This window comes from Gorilla gorilla, chromosome 1 (genome assembly GCF_029281585.2).
Source record: "Gorilla gorilla gorilla isolate KB3781 chromosome 1, NHGRI_mGorGor1-v2.1_pri, whole genome shotgun sequence".
NCBI classification, from domain to species: domain Eukaryota; kingdom Metazoa; phylum Chordata; class Mammalia; order Primates; family Hominidae; genus Gorilla; species Gorilla gorilla.
The window spans coordinates 199,147,405-199,172,306 of NC_073224.2; the positions used below are offsets into that span (position 1 = coordinate 199,147,405).

Below are 24,902 nucleotides of genomic sequence, written 5' to 3' on the forward strand. Positions count from 1 at the left end.
AAGGCTCAAGAAATCTGCCTGCCTCAGCCTCCTGAGTAGCCGGGACCACCACACCTGGCTAATTTTTTTGATTTTTAGTAGAGACAAGGTCTTGCTATTTTCCCAGGCTGGTCTCCAACCCCCAAGCTCAAGTGATTTGTGCATCTGGCCTGGGGAGCGCGTGACTCTTTCCTTGCCCCCTAGACCAGGGCCCAAAGGCAGGGCTCTGTCTCCCCTCAGCTGGAGGACCCTGAGGCCAGTCTGTCCTCCATTCAGCCAAGGTCCCTAGAGGGCAGAAGCTATGGCCACCACCACCTTCTGGAAGAAAGGGGCTCCTTAAACCCCAAACCGGAGCTGACACCGAAGAAGGGACTTCAGCTAGACTTGACAGGCACTTCCTGACAAGGGGGGCAGCCTGGAGGCCCCCAGACTCTTCTAGAAAGAGCAGGCACTTACTTTCTCCTGCAGGGGAATAAGGGGAGGGGCAGTAAGCCAGGCCTCAGAGCGAGGCTCTTTCCAAGAATCCTCAGGGGCTGGGAGGAGAAGTTTCCCCTGATCCAGCGATTCTAAATATGGCAAAGGGAGCAAGAGCACGTGACCCAGGGCCCCACACCAGGGCCGCTGCCACTGCCGCTGCTGCTTCTCTGGGCCAGAGGCTTGCGCTGGGGCTTAGAAATTGCAATGGGGCCCTGATGGAGCCTCAGTTTCCCTGTCTGCAACATGTAGGTGGAGCACTACTCAGTAATGGCCAAAGTCCCTTCCGCCTTGTGACTCTCCAGCAGTGGGGTAGAAAGGAGAGAGTTGGCCCTCAGCTGAGTTTCTCTGAGGCTGTCCCTGGAGGGACAGCAGCCGCCAGCACATAGAACAAACTATGAAAAAAATGCCCCCTCTTGGAGGATGGCTTGGAAAAAAAGCATTCCCGTTAGCCTGACAAGTTATAAAAACTTGACCCCTCTAGACGGACCCATTAGCACAGGCATCCCTTCCCCTGGGCTGCCCCACCCCTGGGCATAGGCTGGATTCCAGCACCCCTCAGCCCTCTCAGCCGGCCCCTTTGTGGCGCCCAGACTGCAGAGCGACACATGACAGCCCTGCGGTTGGCTCCACAGCACTCTCCTGGCCGCCACAGATTCATGGAGAGCTGGAGACTGACCCAAGAAGTGCCCACCCATAGGTTGGGCTGAGCCAATCGGATTGTCTTTTGCAGGAATGGAACTAAGAACCACAGAGGAAAGTTGGCAGAGGTGCAGAGAGATGGGCCATGAGACTGCACTATGCTGGAACCTCATCCCCCTGCTCTCTATCCCATGAATCCAAAATGTGCTTTCTGCCTTGAAGCCTCTAAAGAATTCTTCTCTTTCCTTACCATATGTCCTCTACCTCCAGAAGCCAATTTTTCTTTTTCTTTTTCTTTATCCCAAATGTAATAGTATAGAAGCCAGTTTTTATTGAGCCAGCTTGAATGGTTTCTGTCCCACGGGACATGAAAGGCAGTGTCTTCTAGACAAGGTGTTTGATGAGGAATAGCTTCCTCCTCTCCCACCTGCACCAGCCCCAAACCTTCCAACTTGTTCTGTCTGCTTCCTTCTGCCATGCCAGCCTGCCTACCTGTTGCACCAGGTCAGTGGGCTGAGCAATGTGTTGACAAGAGCCAGAGTGGAACAAAGAGGACACAGGGGCATCCATCTGTTGGGAATGGCCAGACAGAGCTGACTTCTCAAACAGGGAGGTGTGGGCCCTCCCAAGCAGGATGCCATTGAAAGGAAGGGGAACCATGGGGTGGAATTTAGGCAGCCAGGATTTGAGAAACTCAAGCAAGATGGCTAGTGGAAACCTTCCCTCGGTTCCACTGAGCAGCTCCGTGCAGATTCGGTTGGCTCAGTTTTACATGCTGGCTTTGGCGTAAAAATTTCATGTGAGGCCGGGCGCGATGGCTCACGCCTGTAATCCCAGCACTTTGGGAGGCCGAGGCAGGCGGATCACGAGGTCAGGAGATCGAGACCATCCTGGCTAACACGGTGAAACCCCGTCTCTACTAAAAATACAAAAACTTAGCCAGGCGTGGTGGTGGGCGCCTGTAGTCCCAGCTACTCCAGAGGCTGAGGCAGAAGAATGGCGTGAACCCAGGAGGCGGAGCTTGCAGTGAGCCGAGATTGTGCCACTGCACTCCAGCCTGGGCGACAGAGCGAGACTCCATCTTAAAAAAAAAAAAAAATTTCATGTGAACAAAGAACTTTGCTGTTTTTTTAAAAAAGTGTGAAATCCACTGACTTGTGGGCCCAGGCCCAAACCCCTTAGCACGATTGCAAGGAAAGCCCCACCCACCAGGCCAACTTGCTCTTCACTAGCCGGTACCCAAGCTGACACTTGGCACTGCAATATCATAGCTCTGTCCCTGACAATGGCAAACGCGCTCTTTTCCCCTCCCCACCTTTACTCATGCTGTGTCTGAGCATGAGCTCAGACTGGCAGGTTTAGGTCGGAGCCCCCACCTCATGCTCCCTTAACCCCCATCCCACCTCCAGAGGGAAAAGCAAATCCAACACATCTGAGCCAGAAGGGTGCCTTCTGTGTTCCAGAACTACCAGGAAAGGAGTGATCCCACAGTGGAATGAGCAAGGGGAGAGTGGTGGGGGGTGAGGGCAGAGAGGCAGGGGAGGTGGAAAGCGGACCATCTACTGGCTATGGTAAGGATCTTGGCTTTTACTCTGAGTGAGATGGGGAGTTTGAGCAGGGAGTAGCTCAATCTGCCTTATGTTTAAAAAGATCACACAGGCTGCTGAGTGAATGGACTATGGTGGGGGAGAGGGGAGGAGGGAGCAATGACGTTTGCCCCATTGTGAGTTGGAAAGTATAATCCTGGCAAGAGATGCCAGTGACTTTTTGTTTGTTTGTTTTGTTTATTTTTATTTTTAAGAGATGGGGTCTTGTTATGTTGCCCAGGCTGGATTATAGTGGCTATTCACAGGTGTGATCCCACTACTGGTCAACATGGGAGTTTTGACCTGCTCCATTTCTGACCTGGGCCAGTTCACCCCTCCCTAGGCAACCTGATGGTCCTCTGTTCCCAGGAGGTCACCATATTTATGCCAAACTTAGTGTGGACACCTGATTGGCATAGCTCACCACAGCCCAGAACTCCTGGGCTCAAATGATCCTCCCACCTCAGCTGCCTGAGTAGCTGAGACTACAGGCACATGCCACTTCACCCTGTGTGACTTTTTTTTTTTTTGAGACAGGGTCTCACTCTGTTACCCAGGCTGGAGTGCAGTGGTGCAATCACGGCTCACTGCAGCCTCAACCTCCTGGGCTCAAACAATCCTCCAGCCTCAGCCCCCTGAGTAGCTGGGGCCACAGGTGGGTGCCACCATGCCCGACTAATTTATATTTATTTTTTGTAGAGACAGGGTCTCCCCATGTTGCCCGGGCTAGTCTCGAACTCCTGGGCTCAAACAATTCTCCTGCCTCCATCTCCCAAAGTGCTGGGCTTACAGGCATGAGCCACTACCAGCCGATGATGGTGACTTGTATGAGGGGAAGCAGAAGTGGCAAGATATGACCAGATACTGGCTATATCTGGGCACTGAAAGGTCCCTTAGAGATTAACCAACCTTCTCATTTATAAATGGGGAAACTGAGTCCCAGAGAGGGGCCTGGCTTACCTGTGATCATACAGTAGATCAGAGACAGAGTTGGGCCTGGCACCCAGATTTCCTTATTCCTAATGCAATGTTCTTTGGATTTCTCCTCTGTCTGTAGAAGGACTCAGGCACCTGCCTCTCACTCCCACCTCAAAAATTCCCTCATCCTGGGGCCAAGATGGGACCTGCCCCTGCCCTTCCTGCTGCATGTGACTTTGTGGCACTGGGTTCAAGCATTGCCCAGTTTCCCAGCTACTTGAACCTGGCAGGGGTCAGGGTAACCTCAAAGGAGCCTTCTGTCCTCTGAGTCAGCAGAACCTGTGCACTATATTGGGGGAGGGAGAGGGAGGGAAGAGTCCAAGACAAGGGAAAGAGTTAGTCCTTGCCACTGGGTTCTCAGTACTTCCAGGGCAGAGAGAGCACCAAGAGCTGACAGGGTCGAAGAGGAGCACCGTGGAGGGCAGAGTCCCCTGGGGAGCTCAGGTGCCAAGACTGAGCCCAGCCCAGGAGTTCTGTAGACTCAGCCATTGAGGACCCCACCCAGTGGGTGGTTTGGGGACACAATGAGGAAGAGGGGTTTCAATGCCTTTGTTACTAATAAGCAAAGCAGCATGCAAACTCACAGGCCACACCTGGGGCATCTGGTTACAGCTGCCCTGAGAGCCATGCTCCCAGTGGGAACCCCAAATCCAGGACCAGCCAGACTGAATCCAGTGGGCTTTGCAAGCTGGAAAAGGCTTGCTGTGTGACTCGAGGCCAGGAGCGCAGCTTCTCTGGGCCTGACCCACAGCTAAGGTGGAAGGGTGGTTGGGAGGGTCTTTAACTGGAAGCTGGGAGGACATCTGCAGATACTCTTCTTAGTTTCCTCCGCCTGTAAAGAGAAAGGCTGCCCAGCCTGCAGGCCCAGCTGATGGAGGCAGGATCCTGAGTGGTGGCTGTGAGAGAGGTGTCAGGACTGGGGGGCAGCAGAGGGAGAAGCAGAAGGGCGTGGACAGAGCTAGAAAGCTGGGTCGGTGGGTTCTGTCTCCTGACTCCGCCACCAGTCAGCTGAAGACTTGGGAAACTGTGTCTGAGTCTCAGCTTATTCCTCAGTGGGAGGAAGGGATTGGGTGGGAGTCTCCGAGGGCCCTATTTTTTGCTGATCCATCTGGGACTGGCAATTCCAGCTTCCCTAACGGGAAGCAAGGCTGTGGACGGCTCCTGAAGCTGCCAGTCCTCAGGGACTTCTGTGTTCTGGGAGTCCCCAGAAGAGGGTCTTTTACATTTCATTTACATGGAAAGTTTAGAGGGACCTCCTTCTACCTCCAAAACCCTCCCATAATTGAATAATGATAAGCAGAACTTCCAGTAACTTACTAACCACAGAAACCGTGCTGGAGATAGGGGGAAGGGGACAAATTGTATCTCTGGTCCTGATGCCCCCTCCTCTTCTAAATGAGGCAGACAGTCCCTAAATGTATCGCAGTCAAAAGAATGGGCTTGAATTCAGCTCTGCTCTGCCTTGGCTGTGTGACCTTTAGCAAGTTAACTGTCCCTCTCAGGACTCAGTTTCTTCGTCTTTCTAATGGGACCAATGATCCCTGGTCCAGCAGTCTGGAGGCAGGGGTCTCCCCTGGGTGAACCCGCAGAGGGGTTGCAGAAAGGCTTGGGTTCACGTACGGACAAGGGAAGCAGACACCCTGCGCGACTTCTCGGGAGAGGTACGGGTTCCTGCGGGGAGGGCTCCTGGGGGACTCCTTCCCCCAGCACAGCCCTCGGCCCCCTTCCCCCGCCCGGGCTCCTTCTCCTCAGCAGCGGCGCCACTACTCGGCACTCTCAGGTGCCCCCAGCCCGCCTCGGCGAGGGCGGGGCTTACGGAAATGGGCGGGGCATGCGGGGGCGGGGCTCTTGCGTCGCTGGGAGGGGCGGGGCTTTGCCCATGCCAGGCCCCGAGAGCGGGAGGGGCGGGGGCGGTGCTGCGGCTCCGGTTACCTCCCCGCGGCCTCCCCCGCCCGGCCGGCTACTTTTTCCGTTTCCAAATTAACAATTGAAAACGCGGCGGCCTGAAAGGCGAGCAGCGGGCCAAGCGGAAAGTGTGAAGGTGCCGCCGCGTCCCCGAGGCCAGGGGCGGAGAGGGGGGACGCGACGCCACCGCCGCCCCGGACTCGCCCTCCCACCGACGCAAAGTGCGGGGACTGCGCGTCCCAAGACCCAGAGGAGCCCAAGCCCCTGAGCTGAGTCCTGGTCTGATCCGGCCCCTGGTACCGTTCTGGCCAGGGTCGCAGAACCCAGTGCCCAGGCTCGGGGTGGTGCCAGCCCCAGAGGGGACATGGGGTAGGGCGTTAGGGCTGGGTTTCCACTCTCGAGGCTGAGTGCCCAGGTGGGGCAGGTGCCAGGCAGCAACCTCACAGCACCATCCTAAAGGGCTCTTGGAGTAGGTAGTTTCACGTGTGACCTCAAGTAAGTCATTTCACCTTACTAAGACTCAGTTTCCTCATCCGGAAAATGGGGAGAGAAGACACACCGACCATACAGATAATGCGGAATAAATTACACAATAGGTAGCAACTTTTACTATCTTGTATGGGTAATGATGATAATATTGAGTCCCAAGCCCCCTTCCCCCTCCCATCATAGCCAAAGGAGTTGCCCACCAAGGGAGAATACTGGAGCTGAGGTCCAGTATTCTGGTCCCCTCGCCTCCTCAGGACCTCCCCAAATCCCACCTGACAGATAAAGAAATCAAAGTCGGGTCCTTGCAAAGGGCTCAAAGTCAGGAGTGAGTAGGAAGAACTAGGCCTGAGCCCAGGTCCTGGCCCTGAGGGCCAGGCTGTTCTTACAGAGACAGGTGCTCCCTGGGGCTGGCATCCTGGGCATGGGACCCCTTCTCCTCTGTCATTGTCCAGAGAGGTGAGTGCTGACACAGGGCAGCTGGAACAAATGAGTAGGTAATGGGAAGAGTCCCTGTTCCCAGGCATCCAGCCCAGGCACAGGTGCCAGATGGTAGACACCGGGGATAGATACAGTTCCTGGTTCTCCCGCCCCCCCTCAATGTAAGCTCCATGAATGCAGGTACTTGATCTTGTTCCTACTTTCTCTCCAAAACCTAGTTCAGGGCCTGGTGCATTGTAGGTTCTCAATAAATGTTGAGTGAATGAATGAATAAATGAACAAATGAGTAGTCCAGCCAGCTGAGAAAAGCCTCTTATACAACTGCGGCCTCTTGCCTGGCCACTTGTGTGAAGTGGCCTGCTTTGGAGAGGGGGTTTAGGGTGAGTGCCCCTCTCCCCAGCCTGGAGACCTAGGGCAGTGGAATAGCAGGAGAAGAAGACAAAAACTGAGACAGAACAAAGGAGGAGGAGATAGGAGATGTGGTCCCAGAAAGCAGTTAAGATCCCCTCTTTCTTCCTAGCCCCTCAAGTCCCATTCCTGGTCAGCCCAGGACTCACCCCCATTCCCCTTCCCCCCAGCCAGCCTCTCACTGACCACCAAAATTCCAGCCCCCCATCCCCACCTCCAGTCCACTTACCTTGCAGTCTGAATGCCTCTTCCTCAGCCCCTACCCCATTTACAATCCTACAACAGCTTCTTACTGTTAAAAATAGAAAACCCAAGCTCCTTAGACCAGCGTTTGAGGCTGTACACACATCCTAAGCACCAGCGACACTCGACCTCTCCACTCCCTGTACATTTCCACCTTGGTGGCTTTTGTACTGTCTCCCCTTCTTGGGCTGTCTCTCTTCCACCTCATCAATCCATGATCGGCTTTGAATAGAGGAGCTTCTTTAGCCCCTGGTTAGGATTCCAGGGCCCCTGTGGGCCCCCTCAGGCACGCCTCCTCCCACTATTCTACAAGAGGGAGAGTGTTCCTACCCGCTTACTCCTCACTGAGATCCATCCCTCTAGGGCAAGGCCAGTCTGGCTCCTCCACAACCCCCAGGCTGGCCCCAGCTGATGCACAGACAGTATCTGGGGAGTGAACAGAAAGATGCAGTCACCAGGGCCTTGAGTTTCAGCGAGTGGGACTTCCACACTGTCCTGTGAAGCCTGAGAGTTCTGGGTAAGGCTGTCTTGGGGTTGCTGCAGAGGTAGGTGGGTGGGTGGAAGGAGGATTGATGCAAGCTCACCCCTAACTCTGGCAGGACTGGGGAGAGAGTATAAATGGAGACCCACATACCATAAGTCTGAATATTTAAAAGTTTCAATCAAGTTAACAAACTTTTAAATAAAATTTGCTCTATCCTTCCTGACACATATACCTTCATAATGATCTAGAAGACCAGGTTTGAATTTTAGTTCTTGGACGCCTTGTAATCCCATGCTGGAATCCAGCAGGGAAGGGACAGCCAGCCCCTTGCTACCCTCCGATCCTCAGATTCTCTTCCCACACTGGGCCCATCCCTCCCCAGGAGGGGCCTTGGGTACACTCCTGGGGGTGCCTCCGCCTGCTCTTCCAGGCTTTTGCTATACCCACTACAAACAGCCGTCCTTGAGCCTAGGGCTGCTCTGACAGCCCCTGGGAGAAGGGCCTGTGCAGACCCTGGAAGTAGGCATAAGTATTTGGCCAGGGAATTCCAGGGTTACCTGGAATGTGTTCTAGAGCAAGGAGGACCATGTACAGGCTCTGGGTTGATATGCCAGGGCCATATAGGCTGGCATAGAGTGGGTAGAATTCTGGGCCCCAACCCGTGACTCCACCCAGAGTAGCCCTACTTTGATCTGTTTTATATATTGTGCTTCTGTATCAGGTGTCATTCAAAGAACCAGATCTATGACTTGAAACAGTTTGAAAAGCTCTAATCTAGATCCTGCCTGCTACTGAACATGGGAAGCTGAGGTTACCGGGAGGCCAGTGACTGCATTCAGGCAGTGGGTTGGAGCAAATCCAGGGCACAGTCCCAGGCCTCCCTCGTGGAGGCCAAGGCTTGGGAGCAAGTTTCTGATCAATAAGACCTAGGGCCTCCAATGGGACAGGCCACCAGGAGGTGGTGAGTGCTCAGTCCCTGGTGGGGGCCAGGGGGCCTGCTGCTAGGGCCTCCTGCCATGACCGGGGGCTGGACCCTCAACTCAGGTTGCCCAGCTCAGGAGTGGAGAGGCCAGACCAGGCCAGAGAAGGAGAGGGAGTCCTGGTATAAACAACCGTGGGGGGACCAAGATGTTTTCTTGTCTCCCAGGCGACGGCAGTGTTTACTGCCTAGCGAGGAGGGGGGCATGGCCCACACATTTGCCTCCCTGACTTGTAGCCAAATTTTTCCAGGAAGGGGTGGCCCAGGATGAGCCCCAAACACTCCTGCTCTGCACCCCAATCATCTTCCCTCAACTTTGCCCCAACATGCGCCCTAAACCTCCCTGACATCGCCCCCATCCTTCAGTCCCACATGCTATGTAGCACAGCACCTCCATCAGTCCTGAATGCCCCAGCATTGCCCCCTAGCTCCTGATTCTGCTCACAGAGTAGGAGGGTGGGGAGCAGAAGCAGGACAGGGGAAGGCCCCAAGCAGAGGAACTGGGTGTATGCCAGGGATCTGAGCTGGGGCTGCTGGGCATGGGGCAAGGACAAACCTCTCCCACGGCCCTGGCCAAGACAGAGGGAGGGCTGCAGCCCTTGGATTAGGAGAGTGCAAATCCCTCTCCCCAGCCAGGGCCCACCCCATGCCTGTCATGTGAAGGGCATTAGATGACCAGACCCCAACAAGGGAGGGGCTGGCAGGTGCCCACATGGTCATGCCACAGCCAGCTCCTTTGCCCAGGCAGCCAGGCCAAGGAGAAAAAACCCTTGATGCAGGAGGGCAAGTGGCAAGGTCCCCTTCCCCCACGGGCAGCAGCTGCAGCCAGGTCCAAACACAGGGGCACAGGGGTTGGTGTGGCTTGAGTTCCAGCCAGCAGCCCAGCCCAGCTTCCACATACATACACACACCCTGCCCAGCTGACGATGGGTCTCGTTGAGACACCAACTGATTTTCGCTGAGAGCGCAGGCTCAAAAATGGGGCTGTGTCCATCAGGGATCCTAGACAGGCATCTGGACCCCTGGAGTCCAACCCTAAGTCAGCAACTTCTCAGCTGAATGACCTTGGGCAAGTCACTTCTCCTTTCTGAGCCTCAGCACAAAATAGCATAATAGTATCTTCCTCCAGGGTTGTTACATGAATTCAGTGGGATTCATTGAACAAACAATAAGTAAAGCCCACAATGGGTCCAGCATGCCTGAAACGGCTTTGTGGACTGTCAGTGGGAGAGAGGACCTCCTTCCCAGTACAGGTAGTATTTTGGACCTCAAGCTAAGGCTCGAGATGTGAAAAACATCTGCCCAAGACCATCCAGGGGGTGCCTAAGCCCAGGCCAGCCCCTGGGAAGCTCTGCAGAAAGGTTTTCACTGTTATTTATCATCATTGGAGACAACTAAGATGCTTGGACTGAGCCTGGGTTCTGGTCTGGGCTCTACTGCTGACCTGAGTTTAGTCCCTGCCCTGTTCTGAGCCTGTTGTTTCCCCCTCAGAAGAATGAGGGGGCTGGGTGAGACCAGTGATTTCCATACTCTGTTGAGCTTCAAGAAAAAGACAGAGCTGGGGCTGGCTGAACTGCCAGGACTCTGCCCCTTCGCCAGGGTGTCCCTCCATTATCTGGGCCAAATCCCAGTGTACCCTCTTGGAGCCATTATAAGGCCACTATTCTAGGGACCCCAAGCTCATATCCCCAGACTCTCTTTCCAGACAGCCTTGGCGCCTGCACCCACCCTCTCTGCTTCCAAGGCCACCCCCACACACCCCCAGCTCCCAGCTTAACCACACACACCTCCCCCCAAGCCAGAGTTTGCATAAGCAGCTGAACTTTCCCTATAGGCAAAGTCCTAGGGCTCCGGGTCAGGTTGAGCCAGGCCCTGGGCAGGGTTGGTCAATAGCTCTGGAGGAGGCACTCAGGAGGCTGGACCCTGGGTGGAAGGTAAAGGAAAAAGGGGGACAAGTTGGTAGCATCCCCAGGGCTCCTTGCCAGAGTCCTTACCCCTCCAGTGTCCTCCTCGCCAGTCCCAGAAAGGAGTTTCTAAAACACGAATCTGCCATGTTACTCCCGACATCACTTCCTTCCCATCACCCTCTCAGGAAGCTGCAGCTCCCCAGCCCGGTGTCCTCACTGCCGAGCCTGGCCCTGTCGCATCCCAGCCTCTTCTCCAGATACCTCTTGCCTCCTCTAGGATCCCGCTCTTCTGACTTCTTGCTGTTCTTTGCAAATGCCCTGTTCAGCCTCACTTCTGGGTCTCTGCCTGTGCTATTCTCTCTGCCTGAAACACTGTTCCTTGCTCCTTTTCACCTAGCTAACTCCTACTTCTACTCATCTTTCAGTCTCAACTTAAGCCTCTTCCTCTGGGAAGCCTTCCCAGCCATGCCCAGATTGGGGCAGGGCTTGGCCCTCTGTGCTGGGCTCCCACTGGACTCCGTGCTGCCTGGACAGTGGCACTTATCACCCTGCCTGGTAACTGCCAGCTTCCCAGCCCATCTCCCCCAGGGAGCAGAGGAAGGTCTGATTCATTGCTTTGTCCCCAGAGTCTGGCACAGGGCCTGGCCCGGGGAGACTGGCATAAGCAGCTGAACTTCATTTAGAAGTGAAGGTTTCTCAAATGAAAGGGCGAGAGGGAAGGAATGAGTCCCCAGGGTAGAATCGGGGTGGGAGCAGGACCTTGAACTGTATTTATTTATTTATTTATTTATTTGATGGAGTCTCACTCTGTCATCCAGGCTGGAGTGCAGTGGCACGATCTCGGCTCACTGCAACCTCTACCTCCCGAGTTTAAGCGATTCTCATGCCTCAACCTCCCAAGTAGCTGGGACTATAGGTGCGCACCATCACACCCAGATAATTTTTTGTATTTTCAGTAGAGACGGGGTTTCACCATGTTGGCCAGGCTAGTCTCAAACTCCTGACCTCAGGTGGTCTGCCTGCCTCTGCCTCCCAAAGTGCTGGGATTACAGGCGTGAGCCACCGTGTCCGGCCCAGGCCCTTGAACTTTAAGGCTCAACTTCTCCTCTTATCACCCCCCACTAGAAGCAGGCAGACATAGTCCAGGTGAGTTAGGTGGGTAAGATCACAGCCTATAGAGCTAGACTCTTGTGGTTAGAATCCTGGCCCTGCTACGTGTACCCAGGCAAGTCACGTAACCTCTTTGTGCCTCAACTTCCTCATCTGAAAAGTAGGCATAATAACAGTACCTACCTCATAGTGTCATTGAGAGGAAAAAGTGATAGAAGGCGTGGCAAGCTCTCAGAGCAGCATCTGGTCCACAGTAAGCACTCAGTAAGGTTCTGCTAGTATTATCTTTGTTATTACTGAGAGCCAGAGCAGAGAGGGAGGCTGAGACTCAGAGAGGGAGGTGACTGCTAGAAGCTAGCCAGCAGGATCGTGTCTCTTGCCTTCCCACCCCAACCCGGTGCCCCTGATGTGCACTGATTACCCCCTCGGCCCCCCACCACAGTCCTGCAAACTGTTCCCACCCTCTCATGTCACAGAATCGTTGCACACTCGGCCTCTCCAGGCACTCAGTTGTCTGAGCTGAGCCCAGAAAACTCCCGTCCTCTTGAGCATTCACCACTTCCTGGCTGTGTGACAAGGGCAGTGTTTCACCTTTAAGCTTCAGTGTCATCTTCCATCCAATGGGGATAATGATAGGACCTACCTCATAGGGCTCTTGGAAGGATTAAATGAAGCAGTGTGAAAAATATTTAGCACAATACCTGGTAGAGATTAGACTACGAATCTTATTACTCAGTGACAAAGTCTGTGCTTAGAACTCTAGCATGGCTCCAGCTTCGTGCATTCTTTTCCTAGAGTTCCCCAGGCCTCCAGCCTGGGCATCTCTGAGCTGTCCTCCAGGGGAGCCTGAGCACAGGAATTGCTAGTGTGGCCACCCTGCTTTTACAGGGCCTGTGTCATTCCACCTGCCCCGCTCCCCCATATGTCTCTTCCTCAGGGCTCAAAGCAGTGCAAGTGAAAAGTGAAAGTGAGATGAGGGGCCCAGGACCCTAGAGAAGTGGGATCCTCTGATGGCAAGATAAGAACAGTAAAACCAGGGCTGGGTGCAGTGGCTCATGCCTGTAATCTCAGCACTTTGGGAGGCCAGGGTGGGAAAATTGCTTGAGCAAAGGAATTCGAAACCAGCCTGGGCAACATAACAAGATCCCCTCTCTATAAAAAATTTAAAAATTAGCGTAGCGCCGTGACGTGCACCTGCAGTCTCAGCTACATGAAAGGCTGAGGCAGGAGGATCGCTTGAGCCCAGGAGTTCAAGGCTGCAGTGAACCATGATCACACCACTGCCTTCCAGCCTGGGTGAAAGAGTAAGACTCTGTCTCAAAAGGAAAAAAAGAAAAAGGTAAAGCCACCACAACCCCCGTTCTTCACAGCACTTTGCAGTTTACCAAGCACTTGCTATAGGAAGCAGCCCCGTGAGGTGAGCAGGGACAGATGGCAATTGTCATTCTATGTATAAGGAAGCTGGTGCCTCAGAGAGGTTGGGTCACCTGCCTGGCATCACACAGCCTCCAGGAAGCAGAGGCAGGAGCTGAGCCCTAGCCTGCTGCCTTCCAGTCCAGTGCTCCTTTAACTGAGGGGTGAGCCCTTGATTCTGGCTAATCTGCCCCCTACCCGCCCAACCCAATCTTAGGAAAGAGCCCTGGGTTGGTCCTCACTGCAAAGTGCGGGGCCTGAGGCTCCTCTGTCCCCTGATCCCTCTGTCCCTACCAGACCCCTCCCTCTTGTGGCTCCACAGCTCAGTGGGGAGGAGCCGGGATGGCGCCCAGACTCAGGGATTTCACGCACCACCGGTAAAATTTCCAAAAACACTTTGGGGACTGCATAAGGTTGTCAACTTTTTATTTTGCCAAGTAAGGACATTTTTTTCCCAGCCCATCATTTCATAAAAGAAAGGACATCATCTCATACTAAAAGACAGTCCTTTAAGTGGAATAAATTTAGCTTTATGAAAGAGTCGCCACCCCGTCCTTATTCTCCTCAGTTTTGCCTTAGGCCACTGGAAACTGCCTTGGTTCAGCTGGCGAGGCTGAGAATCATTTAGAGCTCGGGCTTGGCCCTGACGCCGACGTGGGTTTGAGTCTTGACTCGACCACAGACAAGCTGTGTAACTTAGTATGTGGTATTTCTCTTCTTTGAGCCCCAGTTTCTTGTCTGCAAAATGGGAACAATAATAGTGCCTGCTACCTAGCGGGTACTGGAAAAAATAGATGACCTCACGTCTGCAGAGCACTCACTCAGAAAGAGTCAAATGCTGGTTCCCATCCAGTGTCCCCACCCTGGCCTGTCACCGTGTGTGGCTCCCCACAGCCCAGAGGGTAAGGCCCACCTCCACAGCCTGTCAATCAAGGCCCTGTGCTCTGCAGGTCTTGGGGCAAAGGAGTGAGGGGAAGGAAGTCCCATCTCAAGGCCTTTGCTCCGCTGTTCCCTTCACCTGGAGCTCACTCGGGATAAAAATCATGAACACCCACAGTTCAGTGCTCCACACAGAGGGCTGAGGGGTCTTTTCTCCACTTCTCTCTAGTTGGCAAAACCCTTCTCATCCTTACTACTTGGCCTCAATGCCACCTTCATCAAACATTCACTCACTGCTGACCATGTGCCAAGAATTGTGTTCAACCCCCACACACCCAGTTCTCATAGTCCCATGCAGAAAAGCAAAAAACGCACAGGGCTGGGTGAACAGAACTCTGGGGGCACTGAAGGGCCCTCAGTTGAGCCTGGGGGTAATGGGGATAGGGAGTGCTTCCAAGAAGAGGTGGTGCTCAAACTGGGACTTGGAGGATGAATAGGAGTTAGCTAGATGATGCAGTGGGCAGAAGAGGGGAGGGAGTTGCAGGCAGAAGGAAAAGTACAGAAGCACTAAACAGCGCGATGCTTTGGGACACTGTAAGTCATTTCTTAGGTGAGAGCAAAGGATGCTTGTGTGGAGGGCATTTCTGACTTGGGCACTGGGGATCGGGGAGTCACTGTCACGTGGATTGAGGAAGAAGGGCAGGTTTGGAGGGAGATGCTGAGTTTGAGATGCCCAGGGAATGAGGAGGAGAGGTGTCAGCAGGCAGGAAGCGCAGGGATGAAACTACAGAGCGGAGGCTGTCATCATAGGGGTGACCCCTGATGTCGTAGGAGTGCATGAGACCACCCCCTGAAACTATGTACTGTGAAGAGGACTTGAGACAAAGCCCCAACATTCAAGGGGCAGAAAGAGGAGGCAGAGCTGCTTGCTGATAGAACCAAGAGAGAAAAGCCACAGAGGCAGGTTTGAGGAAAGCCAAGGGGGTTGCATTCAAGAAGGAAGGGCCCAGCAAGCAGCCATGGTGGCTCCCGAGGCCACCGTGGGAGGATCACTGGAGCCAGGAGTTGGAGATCAGCCTGGACAACATAGCAAGACCCTGTCTCCACAGAAAAATTTAAAAACTAGCTGGGTGTCTTGGTGTGCGCCTGTAGTCCCAGCTCCTTAGGAGGGTGAGGTGGAAGGATCACTTGAGCCCAGGAGGTTGAGTCTGCAGTGAGCATAGTGATCATGCACTCCAGCGTGGGTGACAGAGTGAGGCCCTGCTTCAAAAAAAAAAAAAAAAAAGAAAGAAAGAAAGAAAGAAAAGAAAAGAAAAGAAAAAAAAGAAGGGCCCACAGGGGCCCCTTGGGGAGGCAGCATGGTGGAGTGGCCAAATGCATGGCTCCCAGAGATGCACATGCTAGGTTCGAATCCTGCCTCTACCACCTGTCGGCTATGTTGACTTTGGGCAAGTCATTAACTTCTTTACACCTTAATCCCCCTGTCTGTAAAATAGGGCGAATGTATTTTTTTTAGGATAAAAAGCATATAGGGGAGGGATTGATACCCCCACCTAGCCTCTGTGCATCCCCAGGTTGTACCTCCCTTCCTCTGCTGGGCCATGGGTCACACTGTCCTTTCCCCGTCCCCCGTCTCTCCCACCAGACTGCCACCAATCCCCAGAGGCTGGAAAATGAGATGAGTGAATGAGTTCACCCAGGGAATGGGCAGCAGGGAGGCAGCATTTCTCCCATGTTACTCCATAAGGAGGGAAGGTGGAAAAGGCCCCCGTGTGGGCTGTGCCCTTGAGCCATCAGGTCCCTTCTAGCCTCAGTTTCCCCACCTGTGAAATGAAGCCCGTGGATCTGCTCCAGCGCTGAGACCTGAGGTTCTGTATAGCAGGGATATATGGAGAGAGGATGGGGGTAGAAAGGCCTAGTCCCTTCCTGCTGGTCCTGCCTCTAAGCGAGGAAGTTCCGTAGGGTCTGAATCCCCACTGTGCCCAGGGGCTGGTCCCTCCAGTAGAGGGTGGCAGCTGGGCCAAGATGGGCAGGAGCGAAGGCGCCTGAGATTGTGCTGACAAAGCTGTTCCTGCTTTTCCTTTCTCTCCCTGCCCCCTCCCCTCCCAGGGGACAGCCAAGCCCAGCAAAAAATAAACCCAAAGACAGCAACCTGGACAGGCCCGAGGCTCCCAGAGAGAAGTGGCAGGGAAGGAGGAGCAGCCTGTGACCCTCCCACCACTGCCCAAAAGCCAGTGGGTACCCGATCTGATCCCTACCCCACCCCCCACCCACACCCCACCAAAGTTGGGCTCAAAGGGAACAGGCATCTCCCCTCCATCTTTCGCTCTGTGGGAGTAGGGAGCCATTCCTTGCTTGATAGGGACAATTCCAGTAAATGTTGTCCAGCCCAGCTAGACAGGGGGCTCCAAGTTTTTGAAACAATATCCCAGAAAATCTCATTCACCTCCTGGTTCTTGGGCAGTCCTTCCTGCTGTCTGACCTCCATCTCTTCTGCTTTGATGGGAACCATGCTCCATTTATTTCCAGTGAGCTTTCCTCCAGTCCCACCTTCCCGGCCTGGGTGTCCAAGGAGTCTCAGGAGAATGTGCCTCAAGATTTTCCCTCCATCCTTTAGGCTAGAGACCCTGCTCTATCCACTGTCCCCCAAATCTCCGTGGGGTGAGGAGGGAGGGAATCGCTGAGCTCCTGTTGCCTCCCTTCCTCAGGCGCTGCCCACGGATTCCCAGCCCAATTAGTCTGCTGCCTGGGGCTGCCCCTCCTGTGCCTCACCCCCAGGGCACGCAGCTCCTGCCCCAGGGACAGGGTTGCCCAGGGAACCTGAAGTCCTGGGAGCTCTGTGTAGCCACTGAGGTCGGCTCAGCACCCTTTCTCCAGCCCCTCAGAGCCTCCACTGGGGGCAGGCAGCCCCCTGAGTGCCCTGTGAAGTGGCACCCTGTCCCCTGAGGGGCCCCCAGAGAAGATGCTGGAAGAGAGCTCCCTACCTGGTACCCTATGCATTTCAAGGTCCTGAGACAGCAGTCTCTCTCATTTGCCCACCATGACTGTGTGCCAGGCAGCCCTGAGAGGTCCACTTTCCTGTTAGGCCCATTTTACAGAAGAAGATACCGAGGCTCAGGAACTGGGGTGGAGTGGGGGTGGACACCTTCCCAGTAAGCATGGGGACTGAGATCTCTAAATCTCCCTTGGGATTCCCTGCCCTCATTCCCCATGATCATTTGCTCAGGAGAGAGTGGGGGAGTGCCCTCCTCTCCCAGGAGTCCCTGGCTGTCTCTCTGGGCACCATGGCTCTACTTTTATCTCTCGGGGGCCAGGCCAGCTGCCAGGGTTGGACCATGAGGCCCAAACTCGGCCGCACAGTGGCCCTCTGGCATACACCGTCCTCCCCATAACTCACAGACACACTCATAGCTACACACAGACCAGACCTCTCTCCAAACCTCTCCCTAGGAGAAGAAGCAGCTGAGGCCAGTGGTCCCGGCAGACTCTGCGACCTCCTCACAGTGACCCCCAATCCCCCGCTCTGCCAGGCAGGGCACAGGCATGGTCTAGCTCTCTCTGGCTCCCTGGTCCTGGTATGGAGCTGATGCTCTGTAACTGTTTGTCAGATGAAGGAAGAAACAAATCAGTGAGCATGCTAGGTAGCCAGGCTGGGGGTCCATTCATGAGCTGGGTGACATCCCCTCACCCAGCCTCACTTTGGCTCAACTGTGACATGAAGAAGACAGCACCCACCTGATAAGATGGCTGTGAGCATTACACGAGAGAACGTAAGTCAGACACTCTCATGGGCAGGGCCCACAGGAGGCTGAAAAGACACAGCCTCAGTTCCCATGGAGAACCACTCGCCCCAGGACACAGGCAGACATAGCTCCTATTCTCTCCAGAGCAGACTCAGACACACTCACCTTGCTGAGCCCAGCACACCTACCACACCTCTCCCCGGAGGAGAAGAATGAGGACAGTGATAACAGCATAATAATAACAGTAACGATGATCATGGCTAACAGTGCCCAGCAGTGTTCGGTGCCTTATCTCATCCAGTCCTGACAATCTTAGAGGCAGGTATTATGATTATTCCCATTTTTCAGATGAGAAAACTGAAGCTCAGAGAGGTTAAGTAACTCGCCCAAGGACACACGACTGCTAAGGCTAGAACCAGGAAGGAACTCAGATCTGTCAGCCTCAGAGCCCGTGCTCTTCGCTCCCCGCAGGACAGCTTCTGGAGAAACGAAAAGTCCCTGCTATTCCCCCACCCTCAACCTCTCAACTCCCACACTAGGAGCTTCCCCCAGGGCAAACATGCAGAATTCCCTGCTGGGGGGCTCCGTAGCCCACAAGAAGATTGGACCTTCCCCAAAGACCCACATTGGTGCTAGGGAGGTAGGAGGGAGTCTGGGGAAGTTCCCTGGGCAGCCTCCTTTGTGGGCAGGGCCTCGGCCTTCCTCTTTCCCTGCTCCCAGGCAGTTCCAGCTCCTTTGACTGGCTCAGAGAGCCTGAAATTAATCATCCACTCAAAGTGCTGCCATCAGCCCAAGAATAATAACCACCTCTTGAAACACTCCTGGCTTAAATATCCCAAGGATAAGGGCTTCGGCAGCAATAGGGATTGAAGTTAGACATCCAGCAGCGTGTCTTCAATGGAAGAATGACCGTACTATGGAGTTGGGGTGGGGTGGGCCGTCAGTGAGAGATCGAACCGGCTCCAGTGACACCAAAGAACTTCAGAAGAAGGAGGCAAAGGAGTGTGAGGGGGAGTGCAAGGAGGAGGAGGAAGGCAGTATAAGAACAGGATGGTCTCCCCAGCTCCTTACAAAGACCAAGCAAAAGGACTAGGGCTGAAAAACAGCAGCACGAAAAATTTGGGTCACACTCAAAGACTTTCCCAATCACAAGGGCAAAGTTCTTAGAGCATCCATCTCCCCTGTTGGCTGGGTTAGGAAAATTGTTATCTAAAGTCCTGATCTGGGAGACAAAAGGCTTGGGTTCCTGGCACAGTTCTCCACTAACTCACTAGGTGTGACCTTGGATGAGTAGCTGCCCCTTTCTGTGTCTTGGTGTACCCAGCAGTATACCCCAAGGTCAGATCAAAGGACCCCCGAGGGCCCCCCAGGAGGAGCAAACGCCAGCGAAGCTCTAGGAAGCCAGCCACCCCGCTCCTCCACAGTTCTGAGGCTGCCCTCCAAGGTGGCTACACAAATACACACAGACCCGCAAGGGCAGCCCTGCAGTTGTGTATAGGTGAAGGCCAAAAACTCAAGGACAGGAGCAAGCTTTGTTCTGTCCTAGGGGTCTGGGCTGGAGCCACAGGCCCGGGTGTGTGTCCATGGTGAGTGTCTGTGAAGTCAGGGAAAAGGTAGGGGCAGCTGTAAACTAGAACTTTTTGTTGGATGGATGCTGTGTGTGTGTTTGTGCATGTGTGTCGATGTTGCAGTGAGTGCATGTGTGAGACATTCAGACAGGTACGCAGCAGTGACGTGGGTCTACAACTAAAACGTGGCTGCACTGGGTGAGGCTGGCAGTTTCCACTCAATTCCACAAAATGCCATCACTGCCCACCCCCTGCTGACTGTGTGCGGGGTGCTGGGATGGACGGACAGATGACACAGGAGTGCTGTTCTTGAGGAGCCTGGACTTGGGGTGCTGCTAGCTGAGGCTCTGGTGCTGAGCGCAACAGCTCCCAGTCAGCCCCCGCTCCGGGCTGAGGCTCTTCCACATTAACTGGGTGGCCTCTGCTGAGTCCCAGTTTCCCCATCTGTCAAATGAGGAGGATAACAGTGCCCACCTCACAAGGCTGCAGAAGGACACAATGAGACCGGTTTAGAGAGAGCTCAGCATGGTGCCCTGTGCATAGCTGGTGCTGCACACACAACCAGACATTTCATTTCAGACTCCAAGAGCCAAGCCCGGTGGCCGCTAGGAACGGAGAGAACAGTCCTGGACAAGGAAGCAGGAGCAATTTCAACTCTCTGCCCTGGCCTAGCCCAGCTGAGGTCTCTGCACAGAGTCCGCTGTATCTGCTACTCATTTCCCAGGTGACTTTGGTCTCCAGAGCCTCAGTTTTCTTACAAGTAAAATGGGGCTGTCAAAATGTGAGGACCGACTGACCTAGCGGGGATACCTGAGGGTTCTGAGGACACTTTGCTGGGATGATTTCCAACCCAGGCGATGTTCTTTCTCAGATGGCCGGGGTGGGAGGTCGGGGTCTCGGGGGTTAGGAGTCTGCGGGCCCCAGAAGCTGCTGCCACCTCCTCCCCTCCCCATTCCCACAGCTTCTGACCCCAGGGACAAGGCTGAGGGAGGATGTTTACAGAGCCGCAAACCTTCACATAGAGAAAGTCTGCTGGGCCCTGGGGGCTGGGAGCGGCAGGCCTGCGGCTCATAGTGGCTGGGGAGGATGAAGGGAGATAGGGTCTTGCTCAGCCCCCTCCAGCACTCTGACTTCAAGGGAAGCTGGAGTGGCCTTTGAGAGGGGGCAGCAAGGGGACAGCGAGCATTCCCCATAAGGGCTCAGCGAGCAGGATGGGCCACAAGGTGGTATTTCTTAAAATTCAGAGAGCAGGGCCTGTGAAGGCTTCAGGGCTTAAATCAGGGACTGGGGCATAGGAGGGGGATGCAGCTTGGTGATCAGACTGAGGGTCTACAGAGAGAGGGAAAGCTTGGAGAGGGGCTCAGTGGCCCCTCATTCTGGATCCCAACAGGAGAAGACAGGAGTCAGCAGTCCTCTCTTCCCAGAGCTTGCAGCTGCCGCAGGACAGGCCAAATCTGGGCTTGTACTCTAGGCAATCTCCCACCTCTTGGAGCCAGAAAGATGCAGGTTCTGTGTGGGGCTCAGAGGGGACGGGCTGGCAGATGGGAGGGAGGCATACCCTAGGGCGAATGCGCTCCTCTCACCCCAGCTCCCTCCTTCCTGAGCCCTTCTCTTTCTCTCTCTTTTTTAATTGATAGGGTCTCATCCTGTCACTCAGGCTGGAATGCAGTGGTGCAATCACAGTTCACAATAGCCTAGAATTCCTGGGTTCAAGTGATCCTCCCACCTCAGCCTCCCAAGTAGTTGTGTCTACAGGTGTGCACCACCATGCCCGGCTAATTTTTAAATTTTGTAGAGTCAGGGGTCTCACCATGTTGCCCAGGCTGGTCTGGAACTCCTAGGCTCAAGCGATCCTCCTACCTCAGCCTCTCACAGTGCTGGGACTACAGGTGAGAGTCACTGCGCCCGGCCCAGAGCCCTTCTCTTGCAGGCTCTTCTGCTGGGGCCCCTCCTGCCACAGCCTGCGTCTCTGGGAAGGGGGTCCTAGCTAACAGTACTCCCTGGACTCCCCTCACTTGGGCTGCCACTGAGGCAGATTGGGAAGAGGAGAAAGGATTTGACCCAAAGTGTAGTGGTCTGGCTAGGAGTCCAACAGCAGGAAGTACTTCCTGGCAAGACCCTGCAGTGTGACTGAGAAACCCCACATCTGGAGCTCCTCAAAAACAAGAGAGACCTTCTGTGTGGGCCCCCTCCTCCAGCCCCAATAATAACAACCGTCTTTCAAGCTCAGACAGGCCCCTGGAGCTTACCAAGCTCTTTCCCACTCTATTACCTCATCCAAGAGAGAGGCCGCAAGGTTGGGGTTTCTACCCGCTTTGACGACCTACAGACCTAAAGCTCAGAGAGGCCCAGCAATCAACCCAACGTCACAGAGCACACAAGAGGTGGGGTTCCTGACACCTCTGCCCCCTTTGACCTCTAAGATGGGTTACCAATTCCCTGAGATCCCTAAACACCAGGACACTTTCACACCATACTTCTTCCCCCAGAGTTCCCAAGACATGCCCTGGCCCTGGGCTCCCGGGGACAAGTGGTCAGGACAAGCACGGCCCTGGCGAGGGCATTTCCTGGCATCAGGAAAGGGCAGGATGTGGGGCAAAGGTGCCAGTGGATTAGCTCCTGGAGAGGAAGGGGCGGTCCTTTCAAAGGAGGCAACAACAGCGGCTGGCCAGGGGACAGGAGGCAGGTCCTTCACCTCCACTGACCCTTGTGGGGGCTGTAAGGCCAAGCCTGGGGGGTAAGGACCCCACCTCAGAGCCCTATTGGCTTCCCCAGGCCCAGCCATGCCTTGGAAAAGTCCCTTCCCAAGAGGAGCCCACGGAGGGCACAGTTGTTCTCTGGGGGGTGTCTCACCCTCCTTAGGCTCTCAAGGAGGCTGGCTGCTCTGTAGCCACTCCTAAGAAGTAGTCCCCATCCCCTCACCCCCAACTCCACCAGCCCTGGGCCTTCCTCACTCCAACGGGCCTCTTTATAGCCACAAATATTCATCCTAGGCCTCCCAATGGACACTAAGGACTGGGCTACTCCAAACCGTTGACCCTGAACCAAAGCTTGACCTCATGTCCTGAGCAATTTCAACTCTCTGCCCCAGCCTAGCCCAGCTGAGGTCTCTGCACAGAGTCAAGGCTGCCACCCCCAACGCACTTCATGGCTGAGAGAGCCCTGCTGTCTTCCCCTCCTGCCCCTCCCTGTGCCGCATCTTTCTCCCCTTCACCTCTGAAATTCTGTGGGCCCAGTTCAGATGGGGCAGAGGCAGGCCAGCAGGCACCCGAGAAACAGGCCGAAGGACAGACCCAGAGACAGGTGGAAAAGACAGGTAGAGGAAGAGTGGACAGTCAGGTGGACAGGTGGATAGGCAGATGCACAGACAGGCACCCAGATAACTGCACAGGCCACAGATGGATGGAAACAGGCAAGCAGAAGGACTGCGGACAGTTAGGTGGAAGGGTGAGCAGACTGGCCAACTCGCACACAGGTGGAAACTCAGGCTGGCAGAGGGACAGCCAGGCCAGCAGGAGGGCTGCTAGACAGTCAGGTGGGCAGGTAGGTGGGCCACCCAGGAGACCCCAGCGCCAAAGGGCCCTCTCTGGTGGCAGCAAAAAGGGATTAATAGCCACACATTTTCCAGGGACCAGAGGTCTCTCTCTGGGCACCTCTGAGCGTCCCAGCGTCAGGCCCAGCCCTTCAACTGATATCTGCGGGGCCTCTCATGATCCTGGCTGGGCCAGGCCGTACCCCAAGACTGAGCTCTGAGCTGCCAAAATTCACTCTTCACACCCAAGAGGGGTCAGTGTTTTTGAAAGTTGTAGGAGCCTGGTGAGAGGGAGGAGGGGGCCCCAGCAGCGTCAGTGTTTCCAAACCTACCCCTCTCCTCTTTCTTTTTCCCCTGGTGCCTAGAGCCAGGCCTGGTGCTGCCAGCCAACAAGGCAGGCGAGCTGGGCCGAGCCGGCAGGGTAGGGCAGGGCAGGCAGGGCGGCCGCCGTTGCCACTGGGAAGTTGAGGGTGGAGGGGAAGACTGAGTGAAGACACAGATCAAGTCGGACACAGCATATGCGAGTGTCAGGGCCCAGGGGGCCCACAGGGACCCCCAGACACCCACAGTCAGCTGGCCAGGGGTGGGAATGAGGGCCGCCCTGGAGAGGAGCACCCCTGAGGGGAGCCCTTCATAGCTCAGAGCTGGGGAGCAGGTGACAGAAGCGTGTGGGAGCCAAGGGTTCCTCTTTGTGTCTGGGACACAGGGAGGCAGGGGTGGGGAGGAGGAAAAGGGCGCCCACTCCAGGGGCCCCAGACTTCGCCAAGCGGACTTGGGGGAGGCAGCTGGCGGTCGGGAGTACCTGGGACAGAGGAGCAGAGGTTGGCGGTCAGGATGGAAATAAGCAGTTGCGGTGCGGGGAGGTCAGAAGCGAGGTCAAGCAGGGGTCAGGCCTGGGAGATCAGGGCTTAGGGTCGGGCTCAGCGAGGGGATCAGAAACGGGGCTCAGGCCTGGGGGGAGAGAGATGAGGGTCGGCCCTGAGGCAGGGGGTAGAAGGCGGAGCCAGGGCGGGGCGGCCGTACCCCGGGAGGCCAGGCTTGCGCGGGGAAACGCGGAAGGGCGCGGGGTCGCAAACTCACATGAAGACGTGGTAGACGAAGGCCCAGCCGCGGGGCCGCTCCAGCACGTTGTAGACCCAGTTCTGCAGGCGGCGGTAGCGCTTGTGCGCGGCCGAGGAGCGCTGGCCGCAGGCGGAGCCCGAGCCGGAGCCCGGCCCAGGGAGGGGCGCGCCCGGCGGCAGGGGGCTGCCCAGGAGGCCGAGGCGGCGCGGGGAGCCGCCCCCGCCCGCCTCGCCCTGTTCGCTCTGCACGGCCGTGAGCGCCACCAGCTCCGCGCGGGGGGCGTCCCCGGGCGGGGGACCCAGGCCGAGGCGGCGCGGGGGGGCCTCGGCCATGGGCGGCGCCGGGCTGGGGGGGCCGGGGCCCGGGCACGGTCCGGGGCGGGGGCGCGCTCGGGGCGCTCAGAGACGCATGGCTCGGACCCGGGGCCAGAGGGGCGACCCGGGGCGGGCACGGGCGGCGGGGGCTAGGGGCCGGGCCGGGGCCGCGGGCGGGCGCTCGGAGCCTGGGGGCCGCCGGAGCCCGCACTGACCTCCCGCTTCCCCGGCGACTGGGGCTGCTCTTTCCGACTCCAACTCTCTTATTACGCGCTCCATGCCGCTCGCCTTTCCACCTGCCACCGGCGCGCGCCGCTCACATGTCACCCTCCCCCGCCCCGCCCCTCCCCCGCCCGCCCCGCGGCCGCCTTCCCAAATCGGGAGGGAGCGAGCGAGCAAGCGAGGCGAGGCGGAGGGAGGGAACGCGCGGAGCAGGCGGCGGGGCAGGGCGCACGGGCGGCCGAGTTGGTGCCTGGGCCGAACCGCGTGGCGGGGGCAGCGCGCAGGGCCGGGAAGCCGGACGCGTGCAAGTGGTGTCCACGGCTGCGTGGGGCAGTGTGGCCCCGAAGGCCAGCCCGGGGGTGGGACGCCTCGTGTGTGCTTGTGGAAAGTGGAATGTGGAGTTGTGGCCGCGGGCGGCAGGGGAAGGGACGCAGTGTCCCGTGGAGTTTAGGTGTAGACCGGTGGAACGGCGTCTACTTGTGTGTGCAGGATGGGTGGCTGTGGGTCTACCAGGTGCAGGGATGGAGTCAGTGAGGTGTGAGTTATG

The 24,902-nt window shown here is 56.1% G+C and overlaps 1 protein-coding gene across 2 annotated transcripts in view; it reads right to left on the bottom strand.

The window, feature by feature from the left end:
• Positions 1–24,458, bottom strand: part of KCNQ4 (potassium voltage-gated channel subfamily Q member 4) — a 57,025-nt gene extending 32,567 nt beyond the window's left edge. Inside the window, exon 1 of one of the 2 annotated variants that reach the window (XM_019016036.4) lies at positions 23,838–24,458. In XM_019016036.4, the coding sequence (XP_018871581.2) occupies positions 23,838–24,151 (314 nt within the window). In that variant the 5' untranslated portion in view covers positions 24,152–24,458. The remainder of the gene's footprint in view (positions 1–23,837) is intronic. The other variant, XM_055392529.2, reaches the window with a different exon arrangement.
• Positions 24,459–24,902: the final 444 nt, after the last annotated feature.